At 33.0% G+C, this 17,663-nt stretch overlaps 1 protein-coding gene and 1 pseudogene across 1 annotated transcript; one reads left to right on the top strand and one right to left on the bottom strand.

Annotated features, from left to right (window-relative positions):
• The first annotated feature begins 3,934 nt into the window (after positions 1-3,934).
• LOC105773678 (disease resistance protein SUMM2-like) lies at positions 3,935-6,120 on the top strand (annotated as a pseudogene).
• A 2,763-nt stretch (positions 6,121-8,883) lies between these two features.
• Positions 8,884-14,082, bottom strand: LOC105773677 (protein MODIFIED TRANSPORT TO THE VACUOLE 1). Its single transcript, XM_012595756.2, has 5 exons — positions 13,603-14,082; positions 12,366-13,112; positions 11,955-12,107; positions 10,225-11,166; positions 8,884-9,500 (listed from the first exon to the last, which is right to left on the bottom strand). The coding sequence occupies exons 1-5, from the start codon at positions 13,807-13,809 to the stop codon at positions 9,459-9,461; spliced, it is 2,091 nt and encodes a 696-aa protein (XP_012451210.1). The 5' UTR covers positions 13,810-14,082; the 3' UTR covers positions 8,884-9,458.
• Positions 14,083-17,663: the final 3,581 nt, after the last annotated feature.

Below are 17,663 nucleotides of genomic sequence, written 5' to 3'. Positions count from 1 at the left end.
GCTTTCAACAGCGGACACTATAATTGTTAAATAAACTTAAATGAAAAGTTAAGAGTTATGTAAGTGAAAGGTCAAGAGTTGAAAGTTCAAGAGTTATGTTGTTGTTTTTTTAATGGGTTTAAATTAGTAGTTTTTTGTTTAGGAGAATGAAAGGTCAAGAGTCATTGGTTATTATTAGATTTTAATATTTTCAGTTTTTTTTTTGTTGTTTTAAAGGGTTATCTATAATCTATAAATAGTTTGTAAGCATTTTATATGAATGTGAACAATTTTACATTGAGAACAATTTTATCAAATTGGTATCTGAGCTATGGAGAGTGTGACCAGTAATGTGCCGCTGCCTCGACTAACAAAGGTGAACTATTAGAATTGGAGCATCCAAATGAAAGCTCTTCTCGGGTCTCAAGATGGTTGGGAGGTGGTCCAAGAAGGTTTCGTAGAACCGAAAACTACTGCGGGATATACGGCGGCTCAAAACGTTGAAAGAAATGCGATCGAAAGATAAGGCGGCATTGTACATGTTATTCCGAGCTGTTGACGAGTCGGGCTTTGAGAAGATTGCAAGTACGACAACTTCAAAAGAAGCGTGGAACATTTTAGCAAAGGTGTACAAAGGAGCTGACCGAGTTAAACAAGTCCGCCTTCAAACTCTTCGCGGTGAGTTGGAAGGCATGAAGATGAAGGAATCGGAAGGTGTCTCCGACTACATCACGCGTGTTCAAACCGTGGTGAACCAACTCAACCGAAACGGAGAAGCGTTAACCGATGCACGAGTTGTGGAGAAGATTTTGAGATCGTTAACTGACAGTTTCGAGAATGTCGTATGTGCCATAGAAGAGTCAAAAGATCTAGCAACGCTCATAATCGATGAACTCGCCGGTTCTCTAGAGGCACATGAACAACGTAAGAAGAAGAAGAAAGAGGAGACACTCGAGCAAGCACTTCAAACAAAGGCATCAATCAAAGACGAAAAGGATCTCTATTCTCAAAGCTTTTGAGGTAGAGGCTGTGGTCGTGGAGATCGAGGAAATGGCCGTGGTGGAAACGGTCGTGGTCAAGAAGGGAATTATGAGGAGAAGGAGCATTCAAACCAACAAAATTGGCGTGGAAGAAGACGTGGTCGTGGAAGAGGCGGATGGTCGAATTATTCTAATGTCGAGTGCTACAAGTGTGGCAAATATGGTCATTATGCGAAGGATTGTAACTCTGATAAGTGTTACAATTGTGGTAAGGCGGGACACTTTGCGAAAGAATGTCGCGTTTCAAAAAAGGTGGAAGAGACAACCAACCTAACCACGAAAAATGAGGAGGCAAAAGAAGGTTTTCTCTTGATGGCATACAACGAAGTCAACACCACCAACAACATGGTATGGTACCTTGACACGGGTGCAAGCAACCATATGTGCGGGCACAAGCACCTATTCAAAGAGATGCGAAAGGTTGAAACGGGACATGTGCCGTTTGGAGATGCGTTGAAGGTTGAGGTAAAAGGCCAAGGTACCGTTTGTTATTTACAACAAGATGGGTTAGTTGGGTCAATCCAAGATGTGTATTATGTACCAGACCTCAAGAGCAACATTTTGAGTATGGGTCAACTCATGGAAAAAGGTTATTCGGTATTTATGAAAGATCGGGTGTTACACTTGAAAGATAAGGAAGGGCGTTTGGTCGCTCTAGTTGAAATGGAGAGAAATTGCATGTACAAGTTGAATTTGAAAAGTGTTCAAGGAAAATGTTTGCGAGTCGATGTTGAAGACAAGGTGTCATTGTGGCATCTCCGTTTTGACCAAAGCTGCTTTTTGAGATGAACAAAGCTGTAGAAAAATTGAGAAATATAATCAGAAAATATATAAAATCGTGTTGAAGCAAGCATTAAGAAGCTGCAAAAAATTCCAAAATAATAGTATACCACTTTATTTTGCATGCAACCCATTTGCCACCATTTTTGTCCTTGGCCATGGAGGCTTCCGCTTCCTTGAATGATGAGGCCATCAAAATGTTGAAAGGTTATCCAATTGTTACAGTTTGCATCATTGCATTTCCACGAAGATGGATCACTTGGGGCAATGAGTATTCCATCAATCTGAACAACCCAACCCAAAACTTTTGTAAATAACATCATTAATAGAATTAAAGAAAGATGAAAACAATAAAAATTATTACCTGAATGGTAATATTTTTTGGTCGACATTCACCATTAAAAGTCAAGGGTTGCACCAGAAACTTTTGTCCGTAAGGAACACGAAATATCCCTAAAGGGGTATGCGAACTACAGATAACATTCCATGCATTCTTGAAGGCCTAAAATAGTTATATAAATAAACAATCAGAATATCATACACTTCCCAACTATAACATTTAAGAAGAAAATAAACCTCTGTATCATCATTCTCTCCATCTCCAACGGCTCCAGCAAAGTTGACGTCGTAAACAAATGGTTCCACGGATTGAACCAATAAAACCCATTGAAAGAAAGAAATAGAAAACAACATTTTTAAACCCATATTAATCATTCTGAATATTTAATTATGACTAATAAAACAGTACATAGCAGTATATATAGGAGAAAAACATAGGCTTGCTTACTATACCAAAGATAAGTTTTTCAAATTTAAACATTAATTTTTTTAAATATATTTTTTAAAATCCAAATCCAAATCCAAATAATCTAATTAATTTTATTCTCAATTTTAAAATTATTGATTTTGAAAATTAGTTTAGAATTGATAACCACCATTTTATTTTTTTAAAATATAGTTTATTTAATTGATATTTGTCATAATTTTTCCATTAATTTTTTAATTTTATTCAACGTTCTTTTAAAATTGATTTAGAGTTTTTTACGGATAAAACTATTAAACAATATTTTGTCTCAAAACACTAAATCTCAATTTCATACTTCAATTGTTTTTAACAATTTTGTGGTTGAACAAGGTTTTCCAAGCTGGAATGGCGGTTGAATTGGTTAGACCACGGTTACGACAATCATAGAGAGAAAAGATAGTAGCAGAGGAAGAAGCAAATCTAGAGAGAATCACAGCATACCTAAGCTATAGTAGAGCTGAAGCAAATAACAAAAATTTCCTGATTTCCAAGTATCTAAGCCTGATCCACTCAAATTTCAACTATTTTTCACCAGGAAACTACCAGAATTTTGCTACTATATCTGCTACAAGCCTACAACTAAACAAAAGAGTCGAGACCAGTACCTGTCTTCTTCGCATCTTTGGCTAAAAAAGTTAGCTACTCTGATTTCCTTCTCTGGGTATACACTCTTTGAATCAGCTTGCTTTATCTATACTATCCATAATGAAAGCTCTAATGGTTGAAACCCCATCTTCTTTAACTTTATTTGATGAGCATCCTCCTCATAACCGTGCCACAATCGCCTTCCACCTCAATCTGTTCAAACCCCATCTTCTTTAATTTTATTTTTAAGTCATTCACAAACAATTCACTTTGCATCCACATCTCATTTGTTTCCTTTATTTTATCTTTCGTTTACCACAATCATGGGCAATTGCTGCTCCGTACAATGTAGTTTCGAGAATTTCCTTCTTCGTGGCTGGGATTTCATTGTTGGCCATGCTAATTATGTCTGCAGGTTTCAACACACCCTTCCAACTATATCTGCTGCTCTTCAAGAACTGAGTGCACAAAGGAACGACCTGCTAAGGCAGGTTGATCTTGCAGAACAACGACTATTGAAGCCATTTGAGCAAGTTCAGCTATGGCTTTCAAAAGCAGAAACTATGATAACAGAGGCGGAAAAGTTGATTGCAGATGACCCTCAACAATTGAATAACTTGTGTCTCGGCGGCTGTGCTTCCAAGAGTTGCCTGTCTAGCTACAAGTTTGGTAAAAAAAGTGGCCAAAATGCTTCAAGAAATAAGTGATCATAAGAGTAAAGGAGCTTTTGGGAAAGTAGCGGAGAATCAGCCCGCAGCTTCAGTGGTAGTAATGCCCGTAGAGCAGCCGGTTGCTCTAGAATCCACAATCCAAAAGGTATGGAGCTGCATCGAGGACGAAGATGTGGGAATCATTGGCCTCTATGGCTTAGGGGGTGTTGGCAAGACAACACTCTTGACCAAACTCAACAACAAGTTCAGCACCACACCGAATGATTTTAAAGTTATCTAGGCGTTGGTGTCTAAAGATTACGATGTTGGAAAGATTCAAGATAGGATTGGTGGAAATCTTGGGTTTTCAGATGACTCATGGAAGAATAAAAGTGTTGAAGAGAAAGCTGTAGATATCTATGGGGTGTTGCTGAACAAGAAATTTGTTGTATTACTGGACGATTTGTGGAAGAGGGTAGATTTGAAACAAGTTGGGATACCACAACCAAGCCAAACAAAGGGTTCCAAGCTTATTTTCACAACTCGATCTTTGGGGGTATGTGGCGAAATGGAAGCTCAGAAAAAAATCAAAGTGGAGTGCCTGTAACCGGAGAAGGCTTGGGAATTGTTCCAAGACAAGGTTGGAGATGCAGCTCTCAATAGCCATCCAGATATTCCGAACCTAGCTAAACAAGTAGCTGAAAGGTGTGGTGGGCTGCCTCTTGCACTAATTACAATCGGTCATGCCATGGCTTGCAAGACAACACTTGAGGATTGGAAATATGCAATTGAGATGTTGAAGAGATTTGCATTGCCAAAATTGGAAAATGAGGTATTTCCGCTTTTAAAATTCAGTTATGATAATTTGCCTGATGCCACAATGAAATGTTGTCTCCTATATTGTTATCTACATCCTGAAGATTATTGTATTCCTAAAAAGAGAGATTATTGTATTCCTAAAAAGAGATTAGTGGAGTATTGGTTTTGTGAAGGGCTATTGAATAAATTTGACAGAATTAGTGAAGCTCAAATGCAAGGTGGCGACATTATCAGCTCTTTTCTGAATGCTTGTTTATTGGAAAGGGATGGAGAAGATTGTGTGAAGGTGCTTGATGTGATTTGTGACATGGGTTTATGGATTACACGCGAGTTCGAAGCAACAGAATATAATTTTTTTGTAAAAGCAGGGGCTCAATTATTTGAAGAACCAGATGCTAAAGAATGGGAAAGTGCAAAACGAATGTCAGTGATGAAAAATAAGATTAAAGTTCTCAAAGAAACACCCAAATGCCCTAACCTTCGAATCTTGTTTCTTAGTGAAAATGAGTTTCAAGTGATCAGCGATGGTTTCTTCCAATTTATACCTCATCTAACTGTTTTGGATTTGTCAAGAAATAAAGAATTAAGAGCGTTGCCCGAGGGAATTTCACAAATTGGTTTCTCTAGAATGTTTTGATCTATCATTTACTGGTATAGAAGAGTTGCCAATAGAGTTGAAATCCTGGACAAAGCTAAAAATGTTGGACTTGAGTTGTATGGACAATCTCAGAAAAATCCCACAACATTTGATATGTAGTTTTTCCAAGTTGCAAATATTCAGAATGTGGTTCAGAATGTATCTGATAGATTATCCTAATGAAGACAATGTTTTGAAAGGGGGTAATGAAAAGCTTATATAGAGGAGTTGAAAGGTTTGCAACATTTGAATATATTAAGGATATCGATACACAACATGGTTTGTCTAGAAAGATTCCTAAGCTTTAACTTGTTCCGATGTTGCACCGAAGCACTAGAACTTAGTGATTTTAGAGAATCCAATGTGTTCAATGTTTTATGCTTAGAAAATTTGGAACGTCTAAAGAAACTACAATTCTGCGATTGTGAAATTATGGAGGAGATAAAAATGGAAAAGTTGCATACGTTGGTTTCTAAAGAAACTTCATGCTTTCACACATTGAGCGAAGTTATAATTATGGGATGTAAGAAATTGAAAGACGTGACTTGGCTGATGCTTGCTCCAAATCTAAGGACTCTTTGGATAACTGGGTGTGCAAAAATGGAAGAAATATTAAGTGAGGGAAAACTTAGTGAAGTTGCTGGTGTGATTGGAATTCCATACTCTAAACCATTTCTGAAGCTTGAAACACTTCACTTATTTGATCTAGCGAAATTGAAGAGCATGTACTGGGATGCGCTACCCTTCCCATGTCTGAAACTTCTTCATCTACATGGCTGCCGAGAATTGAAGAAGCTTCCTCTCAACTCAGACAGTGCCAAAGGGAACCGGCTCAGCATTGAGGGAAGCAAAGATTGGTGGGCAGCAATAGAATGGGAAAATGAAGCCACTCGAAATGCTTTTCTCCCTTCTTTCAAATCTGTTTGTGCATGAAATGTAGAAAATGGTAAAAATTGTAAAGTGGTTCATTGTCCTGTGATGTTTGAATTTGAACTCTTATACTTTATACGTTGCTAATTATGGTTAAATTCCAAGAAAATCAAATTATTGGTAACACCCAAAATGTCATTTTCTCTCTGTAATTTCATCAACTATCATATTTTGCTGCCTTTTTTTTTGTTGGTGGTGGGCAGTTTCATGGTTTGCATTTTGGCTACACATCAAGGTTGGTGGTACATTTACAACAAGGTTATTGGAACTGGATTACATTGGACCGGTCAGCACACCAATTCAGAAAAAGAAGTTAAATTGATTGATCTATAAACCAGTATGGATCGAATGAACCGAGCTAAAAATCAATTGAATCGGATTTTTTAAATTTTTTAATAATATATTTAATCAAACCGAATCAACCAGTCAAATTGATAAACGGTGACCTAATTAATCTGACCATCTATCCGATTACAAAAATATTAGTTTACTAACATAAAAGTGAAGAGAGACCTGATACTAAACTTTCTAACAACCTCACTGATGTACGGAATAAAAGTAGAGGATCAAAGAGCAAAAACAAAACAAACAAGTGTTGAAGTGGTAAGGCACACGTACTATTAAAGAGAGTTATGTTTAAATCTTGGATATCTCATTGTAAAGAGAGACAATTATGAATTTTAAAAAGTTTGTCTTTATAAACAATAAAATATATTAGAGGGTTTCTTGATTCACTACAAGCAAATTAATTATTAAAATTATAAATCAAACATAACTTACATAATAGTAGGTCACCCAATTTTCATAAATTTTCATATTGGACATCAAAAATAAAAATTTGTAATATAGACATTGTTGCTACATACTTTTAAAATTTTTGTTACTATCGTTATATATTTTTATCATTTTGGTCATTAGTAGTTAATTTGTCATTACATATACTCATTTTAATCACCCAACTCTAATAAATTTTCATTTTGGTCTCTCTTTTTTTTTGAATTAATTTTACTTTTCTTAAAAAAACATGAGTTTTATAAAAAAATTGAGTTATTTAGTTGCTAAGATAAAACCTAAGCTTTTCATATGTAACTCAATTTTATGTAAAAACTTAAGTAATTCCTATAAAACCCCAAATTTTTCTCTTTTGCTAAAAACAGATACTAATTCTAAAAACTAAAAGAAACTAAAAGATGAAATGGTTTTTCCTATAAAACACAAGCTTTTGTATAAAAACCCAAGAAACTTCTTATAAAATCCAAGTTTTTCTCTTATAGAAAAACTAAAATTAATTCTAAAATGGAAAATAAAAAGAGATAAAATGGTGTATATTGCATACATTTGAATCACAATATAAAAATAAATTGGTGTATTTATTTCTTTAATTGTGTATGATTAAATCAAAATTAAAATTTCAAGGATACATTTGAACCACAATTAGAGTTTCACGTGTATAATTGCACCAAACTAAAGTTCATGTATACAATTCCACATTCAAATAAAGTTCAAATATAATTTTGAGATTTATCTCTTATGTTTATTTGTAATTTTATAAATTCAATTTAGACCTTGCTCCCAGTTTTATCGAAAATTGATCTAAAACCGATAGTTTACTACAAGAATTTTTTATTTTAATTTTAAATGACATAGTTCGCGTTTCAAATTAATCAACTACTTCATAATTCCATAATTAAACAAGGGCCTACTTGGTATGCAATTTATCTATAATTTTATGGGAGCTAAGCATATGATTGAAGTGAAGAATTGAGCCAGAAGCAAGAGCTTATTGTAGTGCTTGTTAGGTTGTTTAAGATTGAAAATTGATATAAACCACCCCATCCAAAACAAAAAAAAAAAATATAAAGAATGATGTATCGAGTCTTTAAGTATTTAGGTTCAAATTTTATTATGTACAACTATAATAGATAAATTTTAATTTTCCTATATGCGTATACCATATGTAACTTTTGTTTAATTCTTTTCTATTTAGCCTATTTTTTATCCGTTACGATTTATAATGATTTAATTCTATATTATAATTAATTAAATATATCGAATCGGTAATAGTAAAGTAAAAAAATGGAAGGTAGGGAAATGGGAAAAGTAAAAGGGGGTATAAACCCAATAATTTAGCCAAGAGAATAGAGAGGCCCCATCACCCACACAGCATCAATCAATACAAATCGGTGTGATCTTTAATATAGAACTTCAATTATAGCTGTTTTGTTTTGCTTTTGCCTGTCCCAATAAGGAAATTGGAAAAAAGTAAAAGGGACTAATCAAACCCCATAATTCAATTATGTCCCTTCGTTCACGTCTCTTCTCCCTTCTTTCACGTCTATTCTTCCTTCTTTGAAGCCTCCTTATTTTGAATGGAATGTAGAAAATTCTAAAATTTGCAAAGTGTTTTGTTGTTGTGTGATATTTAAATTTCAATTAGAGTAATCTCTTTATAATTATTTTAAATATTTCTTTTTTCAATTAAACTAGCAACATTCATTCAAAACAAAAATACATACTTACTTTCATATGAAATTAAAGTAATGCTAATTTAGTTAATTGATTACTCCATTATTTTAGTAATCAATTAAGAAATTAAACCAACTAAATCAATTGAATTTCAGTTTTGATTCAACTGGAATGGTTTAAACCAAACATTAATTATACTTGAAATATATATTAAATATGAAGATTGTAAAAGTAAATATAGTACATTCAGAACTATTAAGTGATCCTATTTTACACTAACAAAGATACAAAAAAGGGGGAGAGAAAAATTCCAAAAGTTGAGCTAGAAATAACAAATGCGATTATGAATCTTAATTATTAAATTAAAAAACAATTAAATACATAACTCATCTTAGTTGATTCATGTAACCATGATGAAAAAAATGGTATTCAGCAAATTTGGAATTCGAATCTCAGCATCTTCTGTCCTTACACCGTTTCTTAGGTCTCATTTATTTAAACATTTTTTTCATTCTACTCTTTTTTTGTTTGGAACAATTAACTGCACAAAGATTTTTCCAATTTTCTTTCATCTCGAATACAAAGCCTAAAAGATTCATAGCCTCTACATTTTAATTATAAGGATGTTAACCCCCCCCCCCTACTACATGCAAAGCAATGGTCAACGATGCATGTAATGTCAAAGCTTCATTGTTCCAAAAGAACAGTACTATTATTTAAGTGTTGTAATATTCTATAAGACGGTATGTAGGGTGCAAGCACAAACCTTACACCGTCCTTTTTGGATCACGGGCTGCCGCGAGATGATCCTGCGAAACAGAAACCAAATATAAGATAAGAGAAAACAAAGAAAGCGAAGCAGAGGCATGTTGCCAAGCTAGTTTTGGCGTGTATAACCAGCATATGAGATGCAAATAGATAACTTAAATTATGGCACCATGGAGAAAATGATTTGCCTGACAAAGGAACTTCGCAGACAGAAAACTGCTGCAATAAGAGACTCGTGTTGTATGACTTATTTGCAGAAGGTTATGGCATGATTTGGCATATAGCATAAAGAAAGGGAACGCATCCCCAGGTTCAAACTGGTTTGACCCATGAACCTGGACGAGTTACTCAACCGGGTGGTATTAGAACCTTTCAACGTATGTACAAGTAACTGAGCTCCAGAGAAAACACAACAGAGAACCATAATATATATATATAACTAAGCTGCAATTTTTCCATGTTAGATTGCACAAGTTTAATAGCAAGTTATTACTACGAATCACAAGACAAACAGCGAAGTCATTCAAAACAAAGATAGGATTGATAGGAAGCTAAAGGTTCTAAAATTTTGCTTCTTCAATTTTCCAGCTGCCGATAAGGCAAATTCCTACAGAGCAGGCATATCCAATACAAGACATTCTGGGTTGGGATCTCATAAAATTTCGACTCATCATGGAACAATTACTTCAAACGTATAACTTACTGCGAGAGGAGGAAATTCATGTAAGACTACCTTAAATAGCATATGCTAGAACTTAAACTTACCGAAATGAAATCAAATGCTCTTATGTCCTCGTTCTTTGAACTATTTATCATTGAACTAGGCATTTGAGTTGTAAAATTTGACTGGAATATGTCAGGCAGAGGTGGTCCTCCATTAGATCCACTGGAAACATTATTGATGCCAGCTTTTTTTGCATTACAATTACCAAAGTGTTGTAAGTTAGACATTGTTGCAAGTAATTGCTGCTGAGCAATGAAACTACCCATAGCACCGTAATTCATAGGTTGAGAAGAAAAGGCTGGGTTCACTATTATTCCAGGAGGAACGGCATATGGCATGGTCCCTAAAGGAAGCATCATATTTGCATTCATCCCAGCGGCTTGGGAACCATGGAAACCACTCAAAGCATCACTAGAAGCTTGATTGCTGAAATTGGAAAATATATTTTCAGGGCGTGTCTCAGAAGAGATTCCTTTCTGTTTCAATTTAGATGAATTCTCATTCATTGACAAGCCAGTCATTATACCACTAACAGAATTTTTTTGAGTCTCTGGCAGAGCTTCAGAATTGGTTCCAAAGATATCAATTACTTCAGATTTTCTATTTGCAGCCATAGAATTACCATCGACAACTGACTTGTCATTTATAGTTATCCCAGAGAAGAGATCACCCACACTTTCTCTACCCTCACCAGTGTGAAATGAGACATCTGCAAAGGGATCATCATCATTTTTCTGTTCCCTGGTGCTGAGACCAGCACCCAGGTCATCTACTAATAACTCATCCATAAGTGGGTTTACAGTCAGATTCGGAGTCTTTTGATCATGTTGGTTTTTGGTGGAATTATCTAGTTCATTACAATCATCCTGGTCACCAGTGTCTATCAGGTCAGGCATTTGAACAGGTGTCGTCTCCGCGTTCAAAGACTTTTCTGAATGACTTGCCAAACCTCCTATCTGTTCCCCATTCAAAAGGATCAATACCTGTTTACCAATACCATATATATGTCAAACTCAACCACTCGACTGTAACATGTACTTCCTTAACGCAAAAAACAAGTATCCCTACCAGCTCTAAATTAGCATTTAGTGTACATAATAACTACTCAAAGTCGTCTAACATTAAGAACCAAAGCATTAAAGATAAAACACAATGATCGTACAAAGATCATGAATATATTCATTTATGCAGAAGAGAAACCAAAAGAAAGGAACTGAAACGAAATCTGACAACTGTCAAGAATCAAGCATTAGAATGTCTGAATTTGTAAGTTAGAACAAAAAGTAACGAGAAAGTTTTCCACAATAATAAAAAAAGCAAAACCACAAACAAATCAACCTGAAGGGTCTATTTCCATTTCTGGACGATAGCAAAAATTTCCTAGATAAATATATATTATTTTATAAGAAGAAACTAGTACACTAATCAACTTGGATATGCATAAATATGCCACCAATTCAATGCAAGACTTTAATGAACTCAACAAGAGGGAAAGTTCAATTAGTCTTCCTACACTTTATCATGAAACCAAAAGAAAATTTCCTGTCCCTAAAAGGAAGTTCTCAAGAATGAGTTGGATGAATTTTCCTATATTCTAATTACATTAGATTACTGAATTAGAGCTTAATATAGCTGTTTTGCAAAACAACAGGGGGAAAACCCCTCAAAAAGCATGCCACCAAAAACAGTGCTCTATGCTGGATCTTAAATCATAAGAAAGAAGATATATTATCTTTCGGTTTAAACGTAAAGCAACGGGTTGTACATTTACCTTGTTAGCCTTTTCTCTGAGAGAAGTTTGGGGAGACTCAGAACATCTCAAAACAGCATCTTTGTTCTCGGTAAAATAAGAAGCCACAATTAGGAAATGCTCATGTTTTTTCCTCAGAATGGACTCAAGCACGCACACAGCTTTCATGCGAACCTGATCATCAATAATTCTAGTTAAAATTAAAAGATAAATACTTCCACTATTTGGGGGGGGGGGGTGGAGGAGGAAAAATCAATATAAAATTATCAGAAATATGACACATGATCATCTAATCAGAACAGGGTGCCTGCATGAATAGGTGTTATGCGTTAGGGTAGATAGCCAACGTTTCAGCTAAGCACCTCCCTCCCCCACTATCACTGCCAGTGGCCTTGTCATCTCATGATTCAGTAAATAGGAGCAAAGAGTTACCTGCCATATTGCCGATAGAAGCTTAGATTCAAGCGCATGACTTAAAGCTAATGCATCAAGCTTTGCAGCCTCCACTAGAAAAGATTGAATGGCATCTCGAGTAGGCTGTAGACGAACACCACCAGATGTCACTATGGTTTCCAATAATCTCTCTTCACGAGTTTTAGTCACTGAATGATTTGAGCTGGGTTCCCCATTTTTTGTTTCTGTCTTGAGTTCTCCTAAGTCCTGCCCCCAAGGTCCACTGGCAGTATTCATGGAAACTCCTTGAGTGTCATTGGGCAATACAACTGGTTCATACCTATCAGAATTGTCAATTTCTGTAGTCAATGACCTTCGAAGCGTAGGACCCTTGTTCTTTCCGTTGTCATTCTTTCTAAACGAATGAACCTGAGTGAGACTACTAATTCCCTGCTTGATAGATGCACATCCAATGCCAACAAACTCACTGAGAATTGATTTCTTATCATCTACAGGCGTTTCAAAGTTTGTATTTCCAAATCCTTGTATTCGTTTATTCAGATCATCAGCAGGCGAAGGCTTGCTGCTATTATTGTCCTCTGCAAATATAGCTGAAATAGTCTCTTGAGCATTGTCCCTTACAGCCTTATTGAGTGCATCCCCCTTCAAAGGATCAGGCTCCCCCTTGTAATGAAGTAACTGACGCACCGCGATTGAGTTCCTCTGCATCTCTCTCCTAAACTCCACACCACACCTTCCCACAACATATTTTATCAACCTCAAAGCCTGCAAAATATCACTAACAACCAAGTATCAACATGTTTTGATAATTTTTAATCTTAGGATACAATTCGCCCGCACGTAACCATGCAGTAACTCACAACATTCACATGACAAAACTTCATCGCTTTTGAATAATTAGACTCCTCTCCAGTGGAAAATTTCTCATAAAAGCCTTTATAGTTTATAAAATTTTAGATTAATAATGATAAAATTGTACTTTGCTTAAAAATGTTAAATATTTGATTTAATCCTTCAAAAATATATAGTTTATTAAAATTGTAAAAATATATAATTTAATTCCCGCCCAAAAAAATTTCTCCGTTCGCCCCTGCTCCTTTCCTTGCTTTTTAATCAGTTGCCATTTCATTTTAGAACCACATTGAACTTTGGTTAAATTATACGACCATTACTTAACTACTAGACGAAAATTTTCCCATAATGTACTACATTTAAGCAAAATGAAACAAATTCGAAGCGAATTGAATGAAATCACCTTTTGTTTAACGATCGGACTTTTGTGATCGAGTCGTTTCGAGATAAACTCGGCGACCTCTTTCACGATACTAACATGCGAAGATCTCAAGAGTTCGGCGATCTCATCTAACTTATAAACGGGTGTTACTTTGTCTTCATTAGAGGTTGCCGCATCGATCATCCGCGATCTCCAATACGATTCCACCGCTCGCCTGCTGGAATCCATTCCGAAAATTGAAGAAAAAAAAACAAAAAAAAACTCTTAAATTCAAAACTTGATTGAATTCGAAGAGTTCAATATTTGATCTATTCGCTTTGATCGTTTTGATTGAAAATGATGAAAAAATGTTGTTGAATTTTCGATTTGATTGCAATTAATAGCGGAATTTGAATGCGATCCAATTAGGGTACCGTCCGTTTGTTATTTGATTTCTTCGCCTTTAAGAAATGGAAAAATAGGTAAAAACTAAAAACCATAATCTGAAAACTTCAAAACGTAAACAGAGGGAAAAGGAAGAGAGCGAAGAGCCGAAGACATGATTTGGTTGTTTTGACTTTTATAGCTTTCTTAAACGTTTCAATTATTTTTGGCTTAATAGTTAATTTAGCCCCTGTACAATAGATAAATTCTCAGTTTGATGCTTTATATTTTATTTTTGTGTCAATTTGATACATGTAATTCCATTTCACCCAGCTTGTGTCGTTTCTGTGCGAGACTATGTCAGGTTTGGATTACTTGAGTTATCTGTTTAGACCCGAAAGTCCACTCGAAATTTCGAAGGATTTGGGCAAAATTTATTAGGTTTGAAAAATAGGTTTGAGAAAAAAATTATACCTGTTTAAAATATGAGTCGGTTCAAACTTGAACATTAAAAGACTGATCCTGATATGGCTCGTTTTTAAGTTTATAATGCTTTGTATTATGTAATTTACAACACATTAAAAAAATTAAACTTATACTAAATATATAATACTACTCTAATATAAACATTAAAATAATGTTAAGATAACTATATAAAACTTTCAATAAATAAAATATATATATAATTATTAAATAATATAATATAAATATTTTAAAAAATTAAAAATTAATATGGACGGGCCTAAAATGAGCTTGGATTAGTTTTTGTAAATATGAACGGATTTGAATAAAATTTTATACTTATATTTTGGGTTGGGTTAAGCTTAAACAAATATAAAGTATATTAATATCATATTTAGTCCGACTCGATCCATAAGCACTTCTTATTTGAATCCAACCACACATAGTTAAGTCTATATATAAATTTAACTCAAAAGTTTTTTTCTTCAAATTTTACACTAACTCTTCCATATTTAAAATGATTAAGAGTTAAGTCTATTTAAGTTCATTGGTATTATTTTATTAATTTAATTTTTATCCCTCATTTAATATTTCGTGTTTATATATACATTTTTTATAGTTATATTTTTCATTTATTAAATTTTTAAATTATAGATACTTAAATTTGAATACTAATATTTTATAATTTTTTAAATAAATAAATTATATTTGAAGAAATTGGATAAGTGATCAAATGTGCCTAATCTGCTTGACATAAATTAAATAAATTATTATAAAATTATAAAAAATTAAAATTTATAAATTTTGATTCAACCGGTTTGTAAATTGATTAATTCTTTTTATTTTTCTTCGAATTAATATCTCAGGTAATTCTTAATCTAATTTTGAAAAACACCGAAGAGTTGCAGCGAAGGAGGTTAGAGGAGCCGAATTGTAAAAATGAATGAAAAAAGAAAGTAATTTTTTGTTTTAACTCTGGTTTATTCTGTCCTCCGTAAAGAGAGAAAGGGCAAAATGAAGAATAATAGAGATGAATAAAAAACATGAAAAATAAAAAAAAATCTAAAAAAAATTAAAACGCAATACACTTGCGAGAAAATGACAAGTTTAAAAATATATATATATATTGAGTCTTAACTCAGTTGGTATCGACATTGTTACCAATAAAAAATGATATGGGTTCGATAGCATTGAAAAATATTACCCTCTTATTTAAGGGTTCGAAAGAAACAATGGTTAGTTCTAAACTTTCTATCAAAAAACAATAAGTAAGAATTTCGAGATACCAATATGATAATTTAGCTATTGTCAAAAATTAAAATTCTTATTATATTGTTTGGTTAATTTCATTGCACATTCTTAAATCATGGACTAAATTTTAAATTGATTCTTCAATTTCAAAAATCTATTAATATTATTTTAGAGGTAAAGTATATCGAATGTCACTAAACTATCAGTAAGTTTTTGGTTTGGTCATTCAACTTAAAAAAGTTAAAAAATGGTCACTAAACTATTAAAAAGTTTTCATTTAAGTCACTGGACTATAAAATCATTATTGTATGGCATTCCCTGTTTGCACCACCTGTGCCAATCAAAAGCTCTCATTATCCTTCTCTTCTATAGTTAAGTTTTTTTTTTTAAGGAATAGCTTTAAACGTCACAAATTTGCGAACCAAAATCCAAATAACTTTCTCTTTGATCTCTAACATTAACTGTCAAATTGATTTTGATCTAAAGTATGTTATTTTACTCGTCAGTGGTATTGATCCACTATACTGATCATTGAATCGTCAATCAGAGCTCGCTAACCGGACTTTTTAAATAAATAACTTAACAGTCCAATGACTTAAATAAAAAATTTCAAATAATTCAATGACTTAAATAAAAAAATTCGAATAATTCAATAACTATGTTGCAACATTTTAAAATTAAATGACCAAAACATCAATAATTTAATGATATTGAGTATAATTTACTGATCGAATTGGGAAAAATCCTAATATATATATATATATATAAATATTATTTAAAATAAATTGATTGAAATTGAAGATATCAAAATCGATCTACTTGCTTGATTGAAAAGGATTGAGACAATTGTTGAATTTTGATTGAATGCAATCCAATTAGGGTTTCGTCCTTTTCTTAATTTCTTATTTGATATCTTCACTTAGGAAAAGGTGACAACAAAGACAATATTTTGTGTTTTGTCCTTTTATTGTTTTCTTAACTTCCAAATTTACCTTTTATTTTATAAAATTGATATGTTTATTTTAATTTATCATGATTTATTTTTATATTTTACGAAAGTTAAGAAATTAATTTAATTATTTTGTATAATATTAAACCTTCACCTTAAATTCGATGCCTTGAAAGTTAACTGTTTAATAATTTATATGCAAAATATTAACAAAAATTAAGTGTTCCTCAAATTGTATACAATAGATTAGCAAAATTAACTGTATAAGTTCATGCGTTTTCCAACAACTATACTAATTTATTGGTTTTTGTAAAGTATGAGGACCAAGTTATGACGAATTAGAATATATAGATTAAGTTTTTAATTTTATAAAAGTATAAGGGTGAAATTCAAAATTAAACTTTTTTAAATGTTTCAAAATTACTTTTTAGGATAATTTTATTAAACATTTGGTTCAAATTTTAAATTGGTTTGAACTTTAAGATATTATTAATTGAGTTCTCAAAATATTCATGTTCTATTAATAAGTCTTTATGTTAGTCTACTTATTTGTTTAAGTAGGGACGAACCTAGAAAATTACTTTATGAGGGCCATAGATGAATCATAAATTATTAGGGGCTAAAATACAATTTTACCATTATACTAATATGTAATTTCTTAAAATTGTAAGTGATTAAATCACAAATCTATCATTTTTAGGGGGATCAAGGCTACTGCCTGCTCCCTTGCTTTTGTCTTTGAGTTTGAATGCTAAATGACAACTCAATTTAAGACGAAATATATGTAAAATATGTGAATTAAATTATAAACATATATATACTTACTGCATATACAACTTGAACTTGAATGGAAATATAAAAAAAAACATGGTTTTTATATTTAAATTATGAAAGTATTGTTTTATTAAAATAATTTTGGGTTAATTAACTAAGCATCCTCAAATTATTATCTATATTCTAAATTAATCCCTAAACATCAAAATATTATACTTGAATCCTTAAAGTATTAGTATTCTCAATTAGCCCTTTTATTGGTATAGTTGTCAATTTAGATCTT

The sequence above is a fragment of the Gossypium raimondii genome, chromosome 6 (assembly GCF_025698545.1).
Source record: "Gossypium raimondii isolate GPD5lz chromosome 6, ASM2569854v1, whole genome shotgun sequence".
In the NCBI taxonomy this organism is placed as follows: Eukaryota; Viridiplantae; Streptophyta; class Magnoliopsida; order Malvales; family Malvaceae; genus Gossypium; species Gossypium raimondii.
This window is presented reverse-complemented; position numbering and strand designations above follow the sequence as displayed.

Bases quoted from the DNA above. Each gene is read 5' to 3' on its own strand.
- LOC105773677 (XM_012595756.2), bottom strand. From the start codon at position 13,809: ATGGATTCCAGCAGGCGAGCGGTGGAATCGTATTGGAGATCGCGGATG. The intron at 13,113-13,602 runs GTGATTTCATTC...GATATTTTGCAG, and splicing joins GTCCGATCGTTAAACAAAAG to GCTTTGAGGTTGATAAAATA. The intron at 11,167-11,954 runs GTAAATGTACAA...ATTGGTAAACAG, and splicing joins TCAGAGAAAAGGCTAACAAG to GTATTGATCCTTTTGAATGG.